The sequence below is a fragment of the Herpailurus yagouaroundi genome, unplaced genomic scaffold, assembly GCF_014898765.1.
Source record: "Herpailurus yagouaroundi ecotype Mexico unplaced genomic scaffold, PumYag 207, whole genome shotgun sequence".
NCBI lineage: Eukaryota > Metazoa > Chordata > Mammalia > Carnivora > Felidae > Herpailurus > Herpailurus yagouaroundi.
This window is the reverse complement of record NW_024412438.1, coordinates 4714763-4732492: the sequence shown is the minus strand read 5'-3', so window position 1 is coordinate 4732492 and position 17730 is coordinate 4714763. Positions and strand designations below refer to the sequence as shown.

The 17730-nt window shown below is 62.7% G+C and overlaps 1 protein-coding gene across 5 annotated transcripts in view; it reads right to left on the bottom strand.

Annotated features, from left to right (window-relative positions):
• Positions 1-17730, bottom strand: part of KCNN3 (potassium calcium-activated channel subfamily N member 3) — a 123871-nt gene that overhangs the window by 79003 nt on the left and 27138 nt on the right. For 3 of the 5 annotated variants that reach the window (XM_040452773.1, XM_040452774.1, XM_040452777.1), the window contains one exon: positions 7610-7705. In XM_040452773.1, the coding sequence (XP_040308707.1) occupies positions 7610-7705 (96 nt within the window). Of the gene's footprint in view, positions 1-7609; positions 7706-12203; positions 12631-12727; positions 12846-17730 lie in introns of those variants that run through there. The other 2 variants (XM_040452775.1, XM_040452776.1) reach the window with 2 other exon arrangements.

The following is a 17730-nucleotide window of genomic DNA, read 5'->3' as shown; positions in this document are numbered from 1 at the left end:
CTCTGCTGTGCTAACACCTGCCGTCTAGGGAGTGGAGCCCCGTGGCTCAGCCCGACCTCTGGGCTGCTTTTCAGGCCCTGTGGGGCCAGGAGAGGAGGCACAGTCGAGGGGAGAGCTGTGTCCCCGAGGCAGGAAGCCTAGTGGGCCTGCAGACAGCTGGCCAGGCTGGAGCCCAGCCCGGTGTCCCCTTGCCACACGACACTGGCCGTATGTCTCACCTCTACGCTTCAGCTGCCTTACCCGTAAAACAGGGATGATAACAGAATCCAGTCCCGGGACTGTCGTGAGGCTTCCCCGAGGTCGTAGAGGGCACGAGCCCGGCACACAGAGATCAGCACGCGGAGGGGCCACTGCCATCGTCTGTGGGTTCACAAACCACTTTCCAAATCTAAGCTCGGGGACGCAGGTTCAGGGTCTGGAGTAGGGCCTGACGGCGGAGGCGGGAGCCTGGAGAAGGTCACCTCCCGGAGGAGTGTCCACACCCACGGGCCATTGGGGGGGCGTAAGGTTACACACAAGGTGACAGTCTGCCCTGGGGCCGGACGGGGACGGCCAGCTGTACAGCAACGTGCAGGAACTCACTTAGAAACAGCTAAAACGGTAAACTTTGTTATGCATGCTTTACCGTAGTTTTTAAAAAGCGCTTTTAAACGGCAAAGTCACAGCTTGGCCCTGGGTCTACTGGCCACAGGCCCAGCCAGCATCCTTCCCGCAACCCCGCAGGTTTGTGCCAGTGTCGTGTTGGGAAAAAGGCGAATCGTACTGAGTTGTCTAACTCACAGGCTGACCAAGGAGAGCCCAGGTCTCCTCCGGTTATTGGGTTTTGGAGAACCCGGCCAGTGGTGGCTTTGCCATCGTTCCTCCTAAAAACAGGACGATGTCATTCCCGCCACGAAGGACACGACCACGCTCAGACCGCTGGTCGTCAGGCGCGGCAGCGACACCGTTAACCCCAGGCTGCCGTCCAACCCCCAAGTCCTCAGGGAGGGGTCTCTTCACAATCACTGTGTTCCTACCACTTCCTGCGGCTGGGATGGCCACGTGGGCTGTGCCCGGGGTGAGGGGGGCTCTCCAAGCACGCGGCAGTGGGGTTCACTGGCCTTGGGGCCCAGGCAGACCTCAGGGGGTCTGGCGCCGCCCCCGACGGAGAACCACCACGTGGGCGGAAAAGATCAGCAGCTAAAGACAGTAGCAAGCACAATACTAAAGGAGACAAACAGGGTCTGGGCAGGTCGTGAACGGCACACGTGGGCCCTCTCAGGGTCACAGAATGCGACCCGGGGCTGTGGCGAGGGGCACTCTGTCCTCATGGAAAGAGGCCGGGACTTGGCACCGGGAGGAAGGGAGGTCGGTTACAGGCTTTAATTACCCTAAAAGCTTTCAGATGTCTGACCAGTTCATCCTTGTAAGACTTGTAAGAGTCGCCTTTAAACTAAGATGTTGGAGCCAAAGAGCTGTCTCTGTGACTTTTCCCGTTTCAGATGCGAAGAGGGGACGGCCAGTCCCCAGGAGGCTACGCGGAGGGGACAGCCAGGCCCCCGTTGGGCAGAGGCCAGGCGCTCAGGGGAAGGGCAGGAGTGCCACCAGTCTGGGTCCCTGTTACCAGGCCCGCTCACGGCTCCTTCCCGCCATCCTCCCCTCGGGCCCTTTGGACACGGAATCCTGATACGATCACAGGCCCGGGAGGCCATCTGACCCCGTCTGCTCCCTGCACAGAGGACAGCACGGCGAGGACGGAGGGCGCCCTCCTGCTCTCGCCCGAGCTCACACGGAGATCAGGCCCCTCGAACCTCGTAGAGGTGACCGAGGCCCGCGACGGGGAGGCCCCCGGCTGGGGCAGCAGCGTGGGCGGCTGTCTGCAGACCCCTCGGTTCACTCAGCCCCCCGAACTGGGATGGACGGTGATGTCTTGCACCCTGGAATTTCAGCGGAAGCTTCTTGAGAAGCATGTCTCTGCCACTCACTTCCCAGGCACTTCACTGACACTGTGTGGTTTCCGAGGCAACGCAGGGCCTGGGGGGGGAGGGGGGGAGTGCTACCAGGTCCTGAGCCAGCAGGGGGGCCACCTTCCCCCTCCTCCCGAGACCGAGACCGGCTTCCCCTCCATCCTGCTGCTGGTGTTCGAGGTCAGAGGGCAGCCCCCTCAGACTCCTGGAGTTGAGGAAGCTTCTGGAGGCCCCGGCAAGAGGCATTTGCATACGAGTCCAAGAGCTCCCAGAGCCGAGTCTGCAGCCCGGACTGTCCGTCCCGCCGGGCAGGTCTCAACGTGCCCAGGGCAGCGCTGTGCACACCTGTTAACAGTCGCTCCACACGCCTGTCGAGCAGCATGAGACAGCATGACATTTCCAAGTGACAGAACAGAAGGTCCACACAGGCGGCCGAGAGGCCGCACCTGGGCCCCACAGGCTCAGGGAGCACAGCAGGCGGGAAAGCCCTCTGCAGCAGAAAGGGTTAAACCCCAAATGTCACACGGAGACCGCCAGGGTAGCCTGGTAACCATGGCAATCGACAGCCAGCTGCACAGGGAGGGAGGCCCAGCGGGTGGAGCGGCAGGGCGGTGGCCACAGGCTCAGTCTGCACGGAGGCTCTCCTGCCCAGTGAGGGGAGACCTCGGCCCGCCTGCCCCCACCTGCTCTGCTGGGCGCTCGGCTCTGGGACACAACAGCGAGTCACGTCGTCCCCACAGCACAGCAGGGAGCCGGTGGGGCAGGAAACAGTCGCTTGATTCAGGGGTCAGGGCCAGGGCCAAGCCAGCTCCCCGCCTGTGGACTGGGGTGGCCGGGGAGGCTCCTGGAGGTCTTGGGATCTCTGGGGTCCCCCATCCAGTCAGCGCAAAGGGACTGCCTCGGCCAGCCAGACACCGGCCCGTAGGAAACGTCACCAGATGTGTTCGAGGACACAGGCCCAGCCCCACCGGGGTCAGGCAGCCGCCACGTGGAGGACAGACGGCCCTTCCTTCCTTCTCCACGGCCCTGAGGTGCCCCAGGCCAGTTCTGTCCGGACGTACAAGGTCTCCGCTCCCGACAAAGATAGGGCTCGGCTAAAGCCTCATCTCCCTGTGAAACTCGCCCCTGGGGCCACACGGGTTCACACACGCCTCACGTCACGGCGCTGAGCCTGGTCCCAGAGCATCAAGGTCTTGGACAAGCAGCCTCCAGGGGCCGAGAGCCTGACACCCACGGTCCTCGGGGGAGAGGAAGGGCGAGGGCCCAGAACCAGACTTGGCCTGAGGGGTCCTCCCTTCCCCAGTGGGACGACACCCCAGCTCAGCTAGCACGGGGCCCCGGAGCCTCTGGCCAGTCCGCCTCCTGCAAACCGATGCCCGTGTTGCAAATCCCGGAGGGTGCTCCGACCTACGGACCCGTCGTGCCGTGGGGGTGAGCCCGTCTGCAACGTGAGCCGTCTGCTGAATGTGATTTACGTCCTGTAATTTGGAGTAATTTCCCCGTCGGCTGAGAACTTGGTGGCATTTAATAAAAACACCCATTTAACACACACCTGATAGATCACCGGTGTCCCGTTTCAGTCCATGCGCTTGGAGGCCCCCAGCTGGTCAGCGTCACACTCCCGTCGGGTCCACACTAGACGGGAGGCCCCCAAACAAGAGCGGGAACCTCAGCCTCGCTGTGCACGCGACCCGTGAGCACGCTCACATCAGCTCCCTCCACAGCTCCGTGGCGAACTTCCCGCCCCTGTCGTGTGCCCGACGGCTTCACCCGGCTCCGCTCCTGCCCCCAGAGGGGTGTGTGCACGCCCACCCCGGCCGGGCTCTGAGCCAGGGCACTTCCCCTCCCCCTCCTGCGCGCTCCTGGACCAGAACCCGGCCCCTTTCTGGCAGCCGGAGGACAGCAGTCCCTGTAAAAGTGGACGAGGACCCTCCCTCCGCACTGTGTCTGCTCCAGCTGCCACCCTGGCATCCCCGCATTCGCCGGCGACGTCCCAGGAGACTGGCCCGCACTCACCACCTCGCCCCCACTGTGCCCGGCAACGACAACGGATCCTGCCACGCCTCATGCAAATGACCAGTGTCCCCAGCTCCACAACAGGGTACCGTTCTCGGCCCCACCCTGCGGAAGGACACTGCCGAGGAGGGATCGGAGGGATCGAGTAACTTGCTAAGGGCTGCCAGACACACTAAAATGTGGCAACCACCGCGGTTCGAACCCGAGCTCGCTACTCCGAAGTCTGTTCTCTGGCGACCCGCCTTCCGGGACAGCACCAGGGGCATCGGCCCGAGCCGTGGCTCCGCTCCGGGCGGTCAGTGGAGAGCGCTGCGCCCCTGCGCCGGGCTCTGCACGGAGTGGACCCTGTCGCGCGTGGTGAGTGCGAGAGGGGGGCCGCCCCAGGGGCCCCAACACCACACGCGGGTCTGCAGCCCGGGGAGAGGCGGCTGGCGCCGCCACGGGGCCCGGTGACGCCAAACCGCACGGTCCGTAGCACTGTGCGAGGTCGGTGGAGTTTTCAAAGTTTTGGTAAATAAACAAAAATGCGTTGGTTTTTGTGTCTTCGCTTCTTTCCAGGTCACACTGGCCTGAGGATAACAGACGCCTGAGCCTTTGAAAGCTCCACCCTCTAGACAGCCAAGGACAAAACCCGAGGAGAAACGTGGCAGGGGCTGCCTTGTGGGACACCTGCCTTTGTGGCTCAGAAGCGCAGTCGGGCTGAGCGCACGTTCCAGGAGACCCTTCCTCTCCGCAGAGGGGCGGACTTGCCAAAAACCCACGCTGCCTATCACGGGAGAGTGTCCCTCGTCCACAGGAGACCCCTGCACCCACATGAGATGCCCCTCACCCAGAGGAGACACCTCGTCCACAGGAGACCCCCCTCACTCGCCAGAGAACCCCCTCACCTACCGGAGAACCCCTCGCCCACGGGAGACCCCCCTCGCCCACCGGAGGCCTTTGCCCACAGGCAAGCGTCCCTGTCACAGGCGGTACAGGTCACAGAGGTACAGAGGCCCCTGCACGGGTGGGGGTGGGCACCTGGCCACCTCTGGGAGACATCCAAGCCTGCGGCTCCACAACAGAAAGCCACCCCGTTTCAGAATTCTGCCTCAAGAACACAAGTCGTGGAGACTGACACGAGGAATGCCATTCTAGAAGGTGCCCCAGGCTTCTGCGCACCGGGGGGGGGGGGGGGCCTGGACGCTGGCCAGCATCCAGGCTCCGGGGCAGCCCGCCTCCGCCCTCAGGAAGCAGGTGCCCGGCTGTGCCCAGACCTGCACCGGACAATTACAGAATTAGAAGGCTTCGATTCCCAATTAATAGATGAGGCCCGAGACCACGGAACTGAGGGATGATCTAAATTGCTTTGGAAACCGGGTGTCTAGAATCCAGCACCCTTTCCCTCGGGACGTGCCCCGCAGATAACCTGCTCGTCAGACACCACGGGTCCCTGGAAATGTAAAGATAGTGACCTTACCATCCCGAAGTCCGGGGAGAAAGACACAGAACAGAGAACGGTAGGGTCCACCGAGGTGCCTACAAGGGGCCCTGCGGGAGCCGGCCCTCCCCACGCCATCCGGGCCCACACCGTCCCACCTCCCCGTGGCAGGAGAAGGTCTGCGCAGAGAGAACTCACTGGAAGGGGAAGCTTCCAGAGGGAGCCACGTGCCGGTGACCGCCCCCGTGACGGAGGCCAGGTAGGCTATGGGCACAGCCAGGGCAGCTGAGAGCCAGGCGGGGCTGGTGGGGGTGCAGGAGGAAGCCCAGCCGGCTGCCGGTGCCGGCGGTCAGCAGGGGGCCACCTCGTGGGCCCAGCTGGCACACGGACGGGCAAGGCCCGGCTGGAAGAGTGGGGCAGAGAGGTCCTGTGCCATGAACGCCCACCCTGGACTCCACTGTTCCCGACCCTAAGTGGGTGATGTGACTCCTATACTTCACCCGGGGAAACTGAGGCCTGGAGGCGCTGTTACCGGCCCAGGTCGTGCAGACTGAAGTGTCTGAGCCAGGACTCAATGACACTGGCTTCACTTTGTTTCTGCAAGTGCTGAGCACCAGGCCCTAACGGCCGAGACAGTGTCCTCTACTGCCCGTAATCAGGACAAAGCAAAGCCTGGCCGCGAGCTGGGGCTGGGACAGAGGACACCGGGCGAGGTGGTGTCCCCGCCCCAGGCCGGCGCTGAGGCCACAGGCCCGCAGGAGGGAACCAGGGCCACGAGAGTACGGGAGGGAGGGACGCGTGGCTGAGCGTCACGATTCCGCCTTTTCTCTTGGGCCCGGGTGACATCTTGCGCAGATCAGGGTGATACGCGCCAAGGGGCTCCCTCCAGATGAGGACGTGAGGGTTCGGTGGGGTTGAGGGAAGCCCCGGGTGCCACGGCTGGTTTGGGGCCCAGACGGTGACCCCCAGCCCTGTCTTGGTCCCTAACCCACCCCCCCACCCCCCAGCCGGTATTGGCTCCTGCCTGGGGTTGACGGGACAGTGGTCTGGGTCCGGCAGTTCAGGCTCCAGGAGGCAAGCTGGTGGCAGTGTCTGGACGCCCTGAGGGCACACGCCTGTCTGAGCACCGCAGCCCCCCGGAGACTAGAGTCGCAGCTCCTAGATCCGTGTCCTCTGGTCCTCAGCTGCCTGGAGCCCCGCCAGGGTGGCCGCGAGCCAAGACTTGCCCATCCAGGCCAGCCGGGGGCCCCCAGACACTGCCAGGAAGGCAGACGGGTCCACCCTGCCCAGAATGCCCCGTAACGGGGACGAGGTTGGCACGGTGTTTCCCGGCTCACAGAGCACATCCTGTCCTCACAGCAGCCTGAGAAAGGTTGCGGGGCCAAACAAAAACGCCCTGTAGGAAGGGGTCCCGGCCGAGACCCAGCCGGTCTCTCTGACCGCGAGCTCTGGTCTTTGTCAATGTGTCGCCTGCGGCCCAGACGTGAATCGAACTGTGTTCCTCCAGCCCAGGGACCGGGATTATCTCCAGACTCGCATACATGGGAGAAAAAGCATCTGGAGGTTTTAGAACCACCCGGGTCTCCAGCGGGGCCGGTCAGCCTGCAGGGCCGGGTAGTGCGGGTGCCCCGGTGTCCTGGGAAGATGCCACAGACCCTCTCGCCGTCTACCCTTCCTGGTCCTCATGGGACCCCTGTCGGCCAGGCTGGAAGCTGGGCCTGGAGGCCCAGCCGACGTTTCTCTGGGGGCACAGTCACTTCTGAGCAGCCCCTCCCCACATCTGACCGGTATTCCGTCTAGAAAATGACCCCTCCCAGCCTCCAGGGTCTGCGGCGGGTAGAGCCCACACCACTCAGAGATACAGAGTCCCGGAGGGATTTGGTGCAATTCGAGTGTCGTGCGTGTACGTGCGTGTGCAAGGGGACGGGAGATAGGTCTGCCTCCCTGGGGGATTCGGTGGCCAAGGTTCTGAAAGGCCCAGCGGGAGAAGGAAAGCGGTTCTCAGTGCGCTGGCGTTAAAGAGCCGCCCCCAAATCGTGAAGCCACATTCGCCTCTGGGACCCCCAAAGAAGACGGCGTCACAGCTGCTGAAGCCCCAGTTCCCTCACTCTGAGGGTCCAGACGGGAGGGGAAGAGCCACAGTGTGCCACACCACCAGGCGGCTGCACGGGGTGGGCTTTGGGGTGGGGACGGGCGCTGCTCGCGGAGGGGAGAGGACGGCACCCACCTGGACTTCTCGCGTGTGGTAGGCGACGATCAAGCCCAAGAGGATGATGGTAGACAGGCTGATAAGGCATTTCAGGGCCAGCGAAAACATGGAATCCTGCAGGAGAAATGGAGAGAGAATTAGGGCAGCCAGGAAGGGGGCTCCGGGGACGGGGAGTGCAAGCCACGGCACACAGGGAGCCCTTTGGGCTGGGCCGCGAGCCACTGGGGCCAAGCAGCTACCCCCAGCCCCTGTTTTCTAGGGTGAAGTCCCGTGTGCTCTCCTGGGAGGAGCCGGCAAGACGTTTGCCATCCGTGGCTCAGTTTGCTGCTGTGTGGCTCACAACTGTGCGTCCACGCTCATAAGCCACGTGAGCACAGTTCCTTTTCGTGCTGCCGTGTGGTTTGGGCATCGGTGCTGGCCAGCTTAGGCCTCTCTTCTCTCAGAACAAACCTCAGACAATCCCCAAGGTTCCTTCCGTTTCTGATGATGCAGAGTTCCCTCCGGGACGGATCAGAGCGTCCCAGCAGCTGTTCTCACCCCCAAACTAGGCTCAGAGCAGGGAAGGGAGGCAGGGGGGCTGCTGGAGGGCGAAAGGTGCTGAGCAGAGCAGAGAGGGTCCCCGTGGAGGGTGGGGCAGACGCGGGCGGGTCCCCTTTGTGCACCCTGTCTTCCAGCCCCAGGGCGCGTAGAGAGCCCCAGGGCTGGTAGCACGTGCCGTAGACACAGCCCCTCCTGGCTCTGTGGCTTCGGGCCTCTTACCCCACCTCTGCCTCAGTGGTCTCAAGCGGCTGATGGGGAAGACATTAGGACCCGCCTAGGGGCCTCTGGGAAGAAAGAGTAAAGCAGTTTGTGAACGGTCCTAGACGAGCGCTGGCCGCGGATGGCTGGGCTACTTCTGTCATTCACATCACATCCCCTGCAAATTTGGGGCGTCCAGGCTGGGCCTCACCGCCCTCCTGGGCGTTTGGGAGCCAGGAAGTAGGGAGGATGGGAACACAGCCCGAGCAGAGGTAGCGGACGAGAGCCGGGCGGCACTCACTGCCGAAAGACGCACACCATGAACAAACGCCCTGTGCTCACCAGCCACGGCACATCACCACGCCTGATTTCCCTAAAGCACGTTACAGTTCACAAGGCGGCTTCATGCGTCCGCTCTTGGCCATCACCGCGACACCCCTGGCCTCTCTCCCGACTGTACAGACGTTACAGGTAGAGGCGCAGGGGGAGTGCCTCGTGCCAGAGTTCAGAGCCAAGGTCTCAGGCCCGAGCCCAGAGCCCTGCCCGCGGCCTTTGGGCCGTCCCTGTGACAAGAAACGGCGGAAGGGAAGGCCGGACCCACTTAAGCAGATCTAAACAATGGCTCGACGGGAACGGAGGTATTTCGAAGGCAGGGTGTGACGGACTGCCAAACCCACGGCCGAGCTGGGCTCGAGGGAGGAGACCTCACCGTCCCAGAGAGTTTCAGGGGCAGACAGGGGTCTGCGGGGTCAGACGGTGTCGTCCAGGACGGAAGCACTGGGGCGAGCGGAGGGCCTGTGCCAGCAGGCACCCAAAGCCACGCTCCCACCCCACCCCCGCAGGCTGACAGAGGGAAGCTCTCCTGGGGCCCGTCGACCCACCGCTCGTTTACGTGATACAACTATGGGGCCCACTTTGTGCCAGGCACAAGCCGGCGCTGGAGACTCAAGGGAGGACTCACGAAATAGTTCATTCATTCATTCGTGACGGTTTCCACCACGTCTCATTTCTTGAGCACCCGCTACACGAGTGACACCGCGCCAGGGCCGCAGGGTGTCCGGAGAGTGCCCTGCACGCCAGGCCTTCCCACGTGGCTTACGCACAAGCTCCAGCAGCGGACACCGGGCGGGTCCGTGCGCCCGCTGCGGGAAGTCCCCCGCTCGGTCACTGAGCCTCCGCGGTCCACGGTGTACCCAAGAGCAGCCCGCACTCACGGGCCCGCACACACGTCCACGGCTGCAGGGAGGGCACGGAGCATGCAGGGCACAGGGACAGCCCTCAGGAAGGGTCCTACCTTCGAAACCGCGACCCGGTGCCTGAGACGCCGGCCAAGCCCACGGGCCGGGCCTCCAGGGGGCTGAAGGGAGCGGGCACTGAACTCAGACTGCGTTAGAAGACAAACCAGCCTACAGGGGCCGGCGGGGACAGCGCACAGCGCTCTCGACTCAGAAATGACCCTCACTTCTCCCTCCAAGGGGTCTGAGGGCATCTGGGGAACATCAGGCCTTGGCTGGGAAGGGTTTGCGGTCAGCAGCACATTTCACCCTCTAATGTATTTCTTTTGGCAGAAATCACTGAAATCAGAATCCAAGCCTGTTTGCATCACGTCCAGAGGAAGAGGTGGAGGGAGGGGTCTCCTCCTTCGAGCCTCTTCCTTTCGTTCTCAAACTCAGAGCCTTCAGAGAAGAGGCGACTCCCCCCCGCCCCCTCCCCTTGTGTTCACCCAGCCCCGGAGCAGCGGGACCCTCACGACTTTGCAGATTTCCTCGCATTCTCTATTACGCGTCCACAAAAAGTAAACCATTGACATGTTTACCAGCCGGAAAATACATCAGAATGGCTGGACTAGATATGTTTCCTATTTGTCAAATGTTGAGTTGTCATCTTTTTTTGTTGCCTGAACTCCATCCAGCGAAGCTTGAGATTAATACGGTTCTTCCGGCGACAGCAGCCGGCGAGGTACCGGCTGGACGGCACGTGGGGGTACTCGCCTCCCTGCTGAGGGGCCACAGGGACTGATAGGCCACGGGGGACGGGGGGCCCCTCAGCTGGGCGACTCTGCAACTCAGAGCTGTTCAACGACACAGTAGTGACCCTTCATACACAGAATTCTTAGGGACTAAATCCCAACAGATGAGCCATTTTTAAGCCATTTATTCCTAAATGCCCAACACTATCAGAGTGGTTAAATGCATTTGGGAATGGCCAGCGATAGACCACTAGGTAGCCAGCGAAAACCACTTCTGCAGAGAACGTTTGAAGAGGAAAAGCTCATGGTACAACATCAAGTGAAAAACTCAGACCACAAAGCTGCATATACGGTATTTCCAATTATTTTTAAATGTTTTACTTTTTTAATGTGAAAAACACTGCAAATGCAGGACCACACTATATAAAGCATCAGAGTACACAACCACGGCATGAGGCTCACAACTCCACAATGTCTCCATTTACTGATTAAAAAAAAAAAAAACACAAAAAAAACAAAAAACAGAGAATAAGAGAGACTTCCAAGGTCACACAACTAACCCAGATTTTAGCTACATACCAGATTATTCTTTCTTTTTTTAATAATTTTTTTAATGTTTTTATTTATTTTTGAGACAGAGCATGAGCAGGGGAGGGGCCGAGAGAGAGGGAGACACAGCATCCGAAGCAGGCTCCAGGCTCTGAGCTGTCAGCACGGAGCCTGACGCAGGGCTCGAACTCACAAACCGTGAGATCATGACCTGAGCCGAAGTCGGACGCTTAACCGACTGAGCCACCCAGGCGCCCCTATTCTTTCTTTTTTAATGTTTATTTATTTATTCTTGACAGAGAGAGAGAGACAGAGACAGAGACAGACAGAGAGACAGAGACAGAGCAGAGAAGGGGCAGAGAGAGAGGGAGACACAGAATCTGAAACAGGCTCCAGGCTCCGAGCCGTCAGCACAGAGCCCGACGCAGGGCTCGGACCCACGAACCATGAGGTCATGACCTGAGCCCCCCAGGATTCCAGATGTTTCTATTCTTTGCCCCACCACGTGAGTTAGCTCCAGCCATCCTCGCGCAGGCCAGCCACCGCCATCAGGGGCCACAGAGGGACTCGTGGCCGAGTGGGAACGTGTGCCAAATGCCCGCAAGCCACCCCCAGCCACCAGCCAGCCCTTCCCAGACCTGCGACCCCTCATTACGACATCCGCCTGTGCTACAGCGGTACCCACGGCAGTATCATCAACCCGCTTTTGTGGAGGAGGAAACTGAGGCTCGGAGAAGTCAGCTCACCGGGCGAGCAGGCTTCAAGAAGCCAGGATTCCTCCAGACTCCGAGTCCTGCCGGGCCCCAGCACCCTGCCTGCCCCGCGGTCGGGCCCTGCTGGCCTCCAGTCTCTGCCGTGAGGACCCTCGGGACTGCCCGAGCGCCTGCCCCAAGGCTGGGTGGAGCGTGGGGGCCTGTGTTCCCCGGCTTCGAGCCGCCTCGTCGTCTGGCAGAATCGTCACGATTACAGCACATCTTCCCAGAGACGCTGAATTTCTAAATGTCCTTGATCATTTGGGACACTTGAAAATGACAGAAAAACAGAGTCCCCGGGCACAAATACCAGCTTAACCAGGACAAGGGTGTGCGGGCACCTCCCCAAGCAAGCTGACGGCCCCAAAGTGTGTGTGTGTGTGTGTGTGTGTGTGTGTGTGTGTGTGTGCGCGTGTGGCCGTGCGTGCGCGGAGTGTGCAAGCGCGTGTGTACCCTCATACATATGTGGTCCGCTGATGGCTTGTGTCGCCGGCTGGAGCCCCCATGTTGTGATTCACTTTGGGCCTGACGGCCGCCGGCCGAGCACGCGGGTCACGGGGCCACCCCAGCACGTCTGCCCTCGTCCCTTTTCCCACCTCTGTACCTGACCGGACGGTGAGCAGCGGTCAGCAGCAACGTCGCCCGCGCCGTCTTCTCGACAGAACAAGGCCGCGGACAGAGAAGGTCCTCACGAGCCTCCGAAAGTTCGAAAGACCAGAATTCAAGTCCCGGCTCTGCCGCCCCCCGGCCGTGGGACACTGGACCTGTCGCGTAAGCTCTCTGGCCTCCTTCTCTGCAGGCCGGGTCTCACAGCACCTGCACCCGCACGCATGGGGCGAAGCGAGAGGAGCCACGGGGACAGACTCCTTCTTCGCCAACGGAAGCCGGACGCGCCCCTGGCACCGGCAGCTCAGAAAGGGCTGAACATGCGTGCCCTCCGGTCACACTGGGCACACGTGCTGAGCATCTGGCCGTGGCCGGGCCCCGTGCGGGGTACTCAGCCCGCCGCCCCCCGCCGGCTGAGCCTGGATCCCACCCGGCCGAGGAAGGGGCAGGTGAGCGGGGCCTGGAGACGCTGGGCTGGGACGGTCAGAAACGGGCAGAAGCCGGGGGGGGCGGGACAAATACCTGCAGGCGGCCCCTCTAGCGACCGGGGCGTGACCCTGAGCCCACGCCCTGAACGTGGGGCGTGACCAGGGGACGTGACCGTGAGCCGACGTCCTGAACGTGGGGCGTGACCAGGGGACGTGACCGTGGGCCGACGTCCTGAACGTGGGGCGTGACCAGGGGACGTGGCCCTGAGCCGACGTCCTGAACGTGGGGCGTGACCAGGGGCGTGACCCTGAGCCGATGTCCTGAACGTGGGGCGAGGAGTGCCCGCGGCACCTTCTCCCCGGAGATGCGACTCGCGGAGGACACAGGCCCCGGGCCGGCCCTGCGCCGGGAGTCCTGGGGTGGCTGAGGCGTGTCTGACCAGACCCCGGGCCGGATGGGGGGCTCAGCCCCTGCGGCCTCCCTCGCTTCCCTGTTCCGGGTCCCCCACCGCGGCTCGGGTGCGTGAGACATATTCCCCGGGAGCACAGAGCGGAGGCCACACGGGTCACCCTCCTCTCGGACCCAGATGCCGCAGGGACGCTGTGGGCCAGCTGACGGGGGCCGGGCGGGAAGACGGCTCCTCGCCCGTCCTCAATCTTGGGGTGTTGCTCGGTTCACGACCCAGATGCCATGCGGGGTGATCCTTACACCGAGCAGGTCCCCAGCCCGCCTGGGCCCCAGAACCGCCCGTGTCGCCAGGTCAGCCGCACCTCCGCTGGGAAGGCCAGTTTGCCCACCGATGTGCGCTGGCTCGACCGTCAAGGTGGATGCCCCAGGTGGGGGGGGGGGGGGGCGCAGGCGGAGTTTCTGATCTGTCCACCTCCGCGGGTGGAGGGTGTGGTCGGGCACGCGGCAGGCCAACAGGTGTCAGCCGAACGTGGCGTATTCAAAGGAAGGGGGCACGTGGCGAGGTGCGTCAGGCAGCAGACACTTGCACCCTGACTTTCCGGACACAGGAAGCAGGGCGCAGGGGAGGGCGGCGGCCGACGCTGACTGTGCGCTGCACGGCCAGGTGCTGGGGCGACTCCGAGCGACCCCCTGGGGCCCGGGTCGCTTGCCCAGCAGCCCTGAGCGAGGAGGAGGAGGAGGCTGGATTCCAGCGTGGGAAGCAGGAACCAAAGGTCTGTGCTGGCTTCCCCCGGGGAGCGCTGGGACTGGAGGACGGCAGGGATGAGAAGGCGCCTTCCAGGCCTTCCCACAGGGGTTAGCCCCGTGTCACCTGCCCCGACGGGGCCCCAGCCACGTCACCGCTCGGCCTCGGTCACCTTCTGTCACAACAGACCCCAGCAGCCTCAGGTCAGGCGGGGGGTCTGCACCAGCCCAGCAAGTGCAGCCGGCCCCGCCTGGTGTGGGGCGGGCAGGCGGGGACGTGGCCAGTGAGGGAAGCCAGCCGTCCGCGAATAAAACCCACCGAGTCAAGTTGGCCTGGAGCGTTTCTCCGTGGCCTCTGCCTTGTCATTCCCAGAAGGGGATGGAACCTGGCGTGTAAGGGACACCACGCGGTTGACAACAAGGACACTCAGGGCTGAGCGGAGGGGGCCGTGTGATGCTCAGCGAAGCCGGTGTGACGGCCAGGACACCAATTAGGAGGAAATGACCCACCCCGGGCCCTGGCTCTCCCGCTGCCTGACGCCCCAAGGAAGGGAAAAAGGTCACTTGGGAGACACTGGCACCAAAACATCAAGTCAGACGGGTCACCCCCAAGGCCACAAACATAATTCCGATTAAGGAGATACTTTCCTTTACAAGGTCTGAGCACAGGGGAACTGGCATATCATGAATTCTCTCCCGCCCGCTTGTCTGTAATTTATTTCCCTGCCCCACTTACAACGTTGGCAAAGACTCCGTGCAATTCGATCAAATTTTATATTACGTGCTTGCCACGTGGCCGGTGGAAACGCGCACGACGGGGTCTTTCCAACCGCTCCGAGGACGGCCCGACTCTTCCAGACACACAGTCGGCACTTCACCGATGTTTGCTGGGGGGCTGGGTGTGGAGGGGCCCAGACGGCCTCAGACTGGAGCCCTCCAGCAAGGCAGAGTGAAACCCGGGGGTTCTGTCCCCCACCCCCCATCAGGCAGTACGGGGTGGGGGAAAGCTCACCCGCCAGGCACCACGGTCCCTACCCATCTAGGCCCGAGGGGCCCTGGACTCACTCCAGAACAATTAAATCAGAGTGTCTGCTGGTGAGGCCTGGACCCTGACATGTTAAATTTTGAATATTTCGGTGATTCTGATGTGCAGCCAGGGACGAGAGCTGCTGCGCCAGGCGCACAAGAACATTCCGGAAAGCCGGGGCCACCATCACAGCCTGCAGGAGACACTGCCAAGTGGGCAACTGCACACATAAGTAGTGGAGGCCCAGAACCTAAAGGCCTCTCTGTAAGAGTCCCAGCACGTGGTCATTCAGTCGGCTTGACTACCTCCAGGGACAGGGAACTCACTCCCTATCAAGGCCGCCCATCTCTACTTTGGAAGGCTCTGACTGTTTCAGAGACCTGGATTCGGCCTTCTGGAGTGCTGTCCTTGGGTGAAGCCTTGCTCTGACTGTGGCATCGCAGACGCCCGTGCCAAAAGTCCTCACTCTCAACACCCTCCCCTAGACACACTTGTAACACAGAACGCCGCGCCTGGAGGCATCCCGGGAGATCAGCTAGTCGCCACACTTCGCTCCGTGTGAGGACACAGAGGCCCAAGAGGCCGGCTCAGCCCCCATCGAACACCAGCCTGTGTTGAGCTCAGAACCTGGGTGCTGGGGCCTCCCGGGCCACCCCATCCTGGACACCACCTCCCGCTTTCTCACCCGGCGGCTCTGCCTCCTCCTCCCATAAACACTGTGCCCTTCGTTACCCTTCCTTCCCCGCTGCCCGTGAGGAGGCGAGCGCTCCGGGCCGTGACAGCCTCCTCCCGCGTTGACAGGTGCTCACCCGCCACCAGGGGTGTCTTGGGAAGGCCTGTCGGGAGGGGCACATGTGTTACAGAAAGCCACTTGACCCTTCCGCGCCGGCGTGCGGCAGAGCCCCACTCTGTCTCCTGTCCCTGTCACCGCGAGGGCTTCCCCTGCAGACGGCCACCAAGGCCGTGGTCCCCATGTTTCTTCCGGCCAGCAGGAGCCCCTATCTTCTTACGTGTTCCAGAACGTGTGAAACAAATAACTGTGCGTTCTGTGTGGCCGGCTTTGAAGTCGTTTTATTTGCTCTTATTAAAATCTATTAAAATCTATCTGGCCCCAAACCAATAAGACAGCAAGAAAGCACCTTGCCCTGCAGGAAGCTGTGTGCGTGCTGGGCTCCCAGCTCGAACCGAGCATGCCCGGGCGGGGCCTGTCGCCTCCCGTCCACCCGGGTAGCGGGTAGCGGGCCAGGCTCGCGGCCCCTCCACAGCCAGCTGCAACGAACCAGTCAGTTCACCTCCGGTGGACGGGCCGCGTCTCCCGGCAGGCGCGGGAGCGGGTTTTGGTCTCAAAAATGCCAAGTGAGGCCCACGGACCCGCCTGTGCCCCTCGCCTCAGCCTCACCTCCCTGCCGTCTCGTCCCTCCTCTGCCCTGTGATCTTGCCTCTGCCTACACCAGAGGCTCACATCCCCTTCCAGCCCCATCAGGGCACCCCACTGCCAGCCTGGTGCCCGGAGGCGAACCATCTCCGCCCCCACACGGGGCAGAACCATCCCGAGCCTAGCAATGTCTGGGCCGAATGAAAACTTTAAGACGCCCAGGAATCCCATACGGTGAGAAAAACAACCGCCCGCAGGCTCCGCAGACTGCCTGAAGGCCGTTCTGGAGCCTCCCAGCTAAGGAAGAGCCTGTCCGTGCGCCCCCTGAGCACCCAGGCAGCCGGGAGCAGGACGCCGAGGGCACCTCCACGGCCACGTCCCCCCGGGGCACGAAGGCAGCAGGTCCTCGGCCAGATGCTGGGACTCAGCTGGAGGGGCCTTCTAGGCGAGCTGCCCCCCACCCCACTCCAGGCCAGGAAAGTGAGGCCCAGAGAGGGGCTCTGTCCCGCCCAAGGCCACACAGCCGTAGCAGAAAGCGCTAACCTGGCCCTAAGTCTCCAGAAGCTGGGCCAGTGTTTGCCCCACCCGCCTGCCGCCCGCCTGTCGGGCAGGACCCTGTGTGACTCACTGCCATCCGTCTGCGGGGACTGACCCCGTCTGGGGAGCAGGTGTTCCTGCCGAGGCTGTTTCAGGGCAAATCAGAGAAATAACTTCTGGAAAATAAGTAAAGTTCTGCACCATAAGGTGGCCGAGGGGACTAAAACAAGCTCTAGTCCCCAACATAGAGACTCCTCTTCCGGGTTCTTCCTGCGCACGGGACGCCACACAGACGTGGAGGGATGGCCGTGCAGGGACCGGCTGGGCTGCGTGAGTCCCAGCGTTTGCGTGTGCAGGCCGGTGCGGACGGAGGCGGCACCCACCGACTTTCCCGCGTCCTCCTGCCCCCTCTCTCTGGCACCAACGTGGTCGGAGGAGCCATCAGCCCAGAGCCTCCCGCCCGTGTGTGCAGAGCCGGGGTCCCACCGCCCAGACGGCCTGCCACACCTCGGGGAGCCGGGGGTCTCAGCCCCTCTAGGTACTTATGGCATCCGCTTCCTTCCTGCAGGGACTTGCAGCCCAGACCTCAGGCAGGCGCTCACCTGCCCCAGCGGGTTCGCATCAGAGCTGCTGCGGGGGGACCCCGCGGTCCCCGCAGGGCGCTCTTCTAGGGACTGAGCCCAGATTCAAACTCTACGAGGATGTACGCGTCAGGCCTGAGTCTACCGTTGTCACACAGGCGTCACTCGAGCCTCAACACAACTGTGGTCCCCACTTGACAAATGAGGACACAGGAGGCTCGGGGTGATTGCAGTTTGCTGAGATCACGAGGTAAGGGGAGAGCCTTCTGATTCCGTGCTGCCCGTGGCCGTGGCCCCTTGGCCGCCACTCACCTGAAGCCACGGCTGCCGGCTCATTGTCTCCGCAGGCACGGAGCCCCCAACTCCAGCCAGCGGATGCCTCTGCGTGGGGCCGGCCCCCGGGAAGCCGGGCCACGCCGTCCGT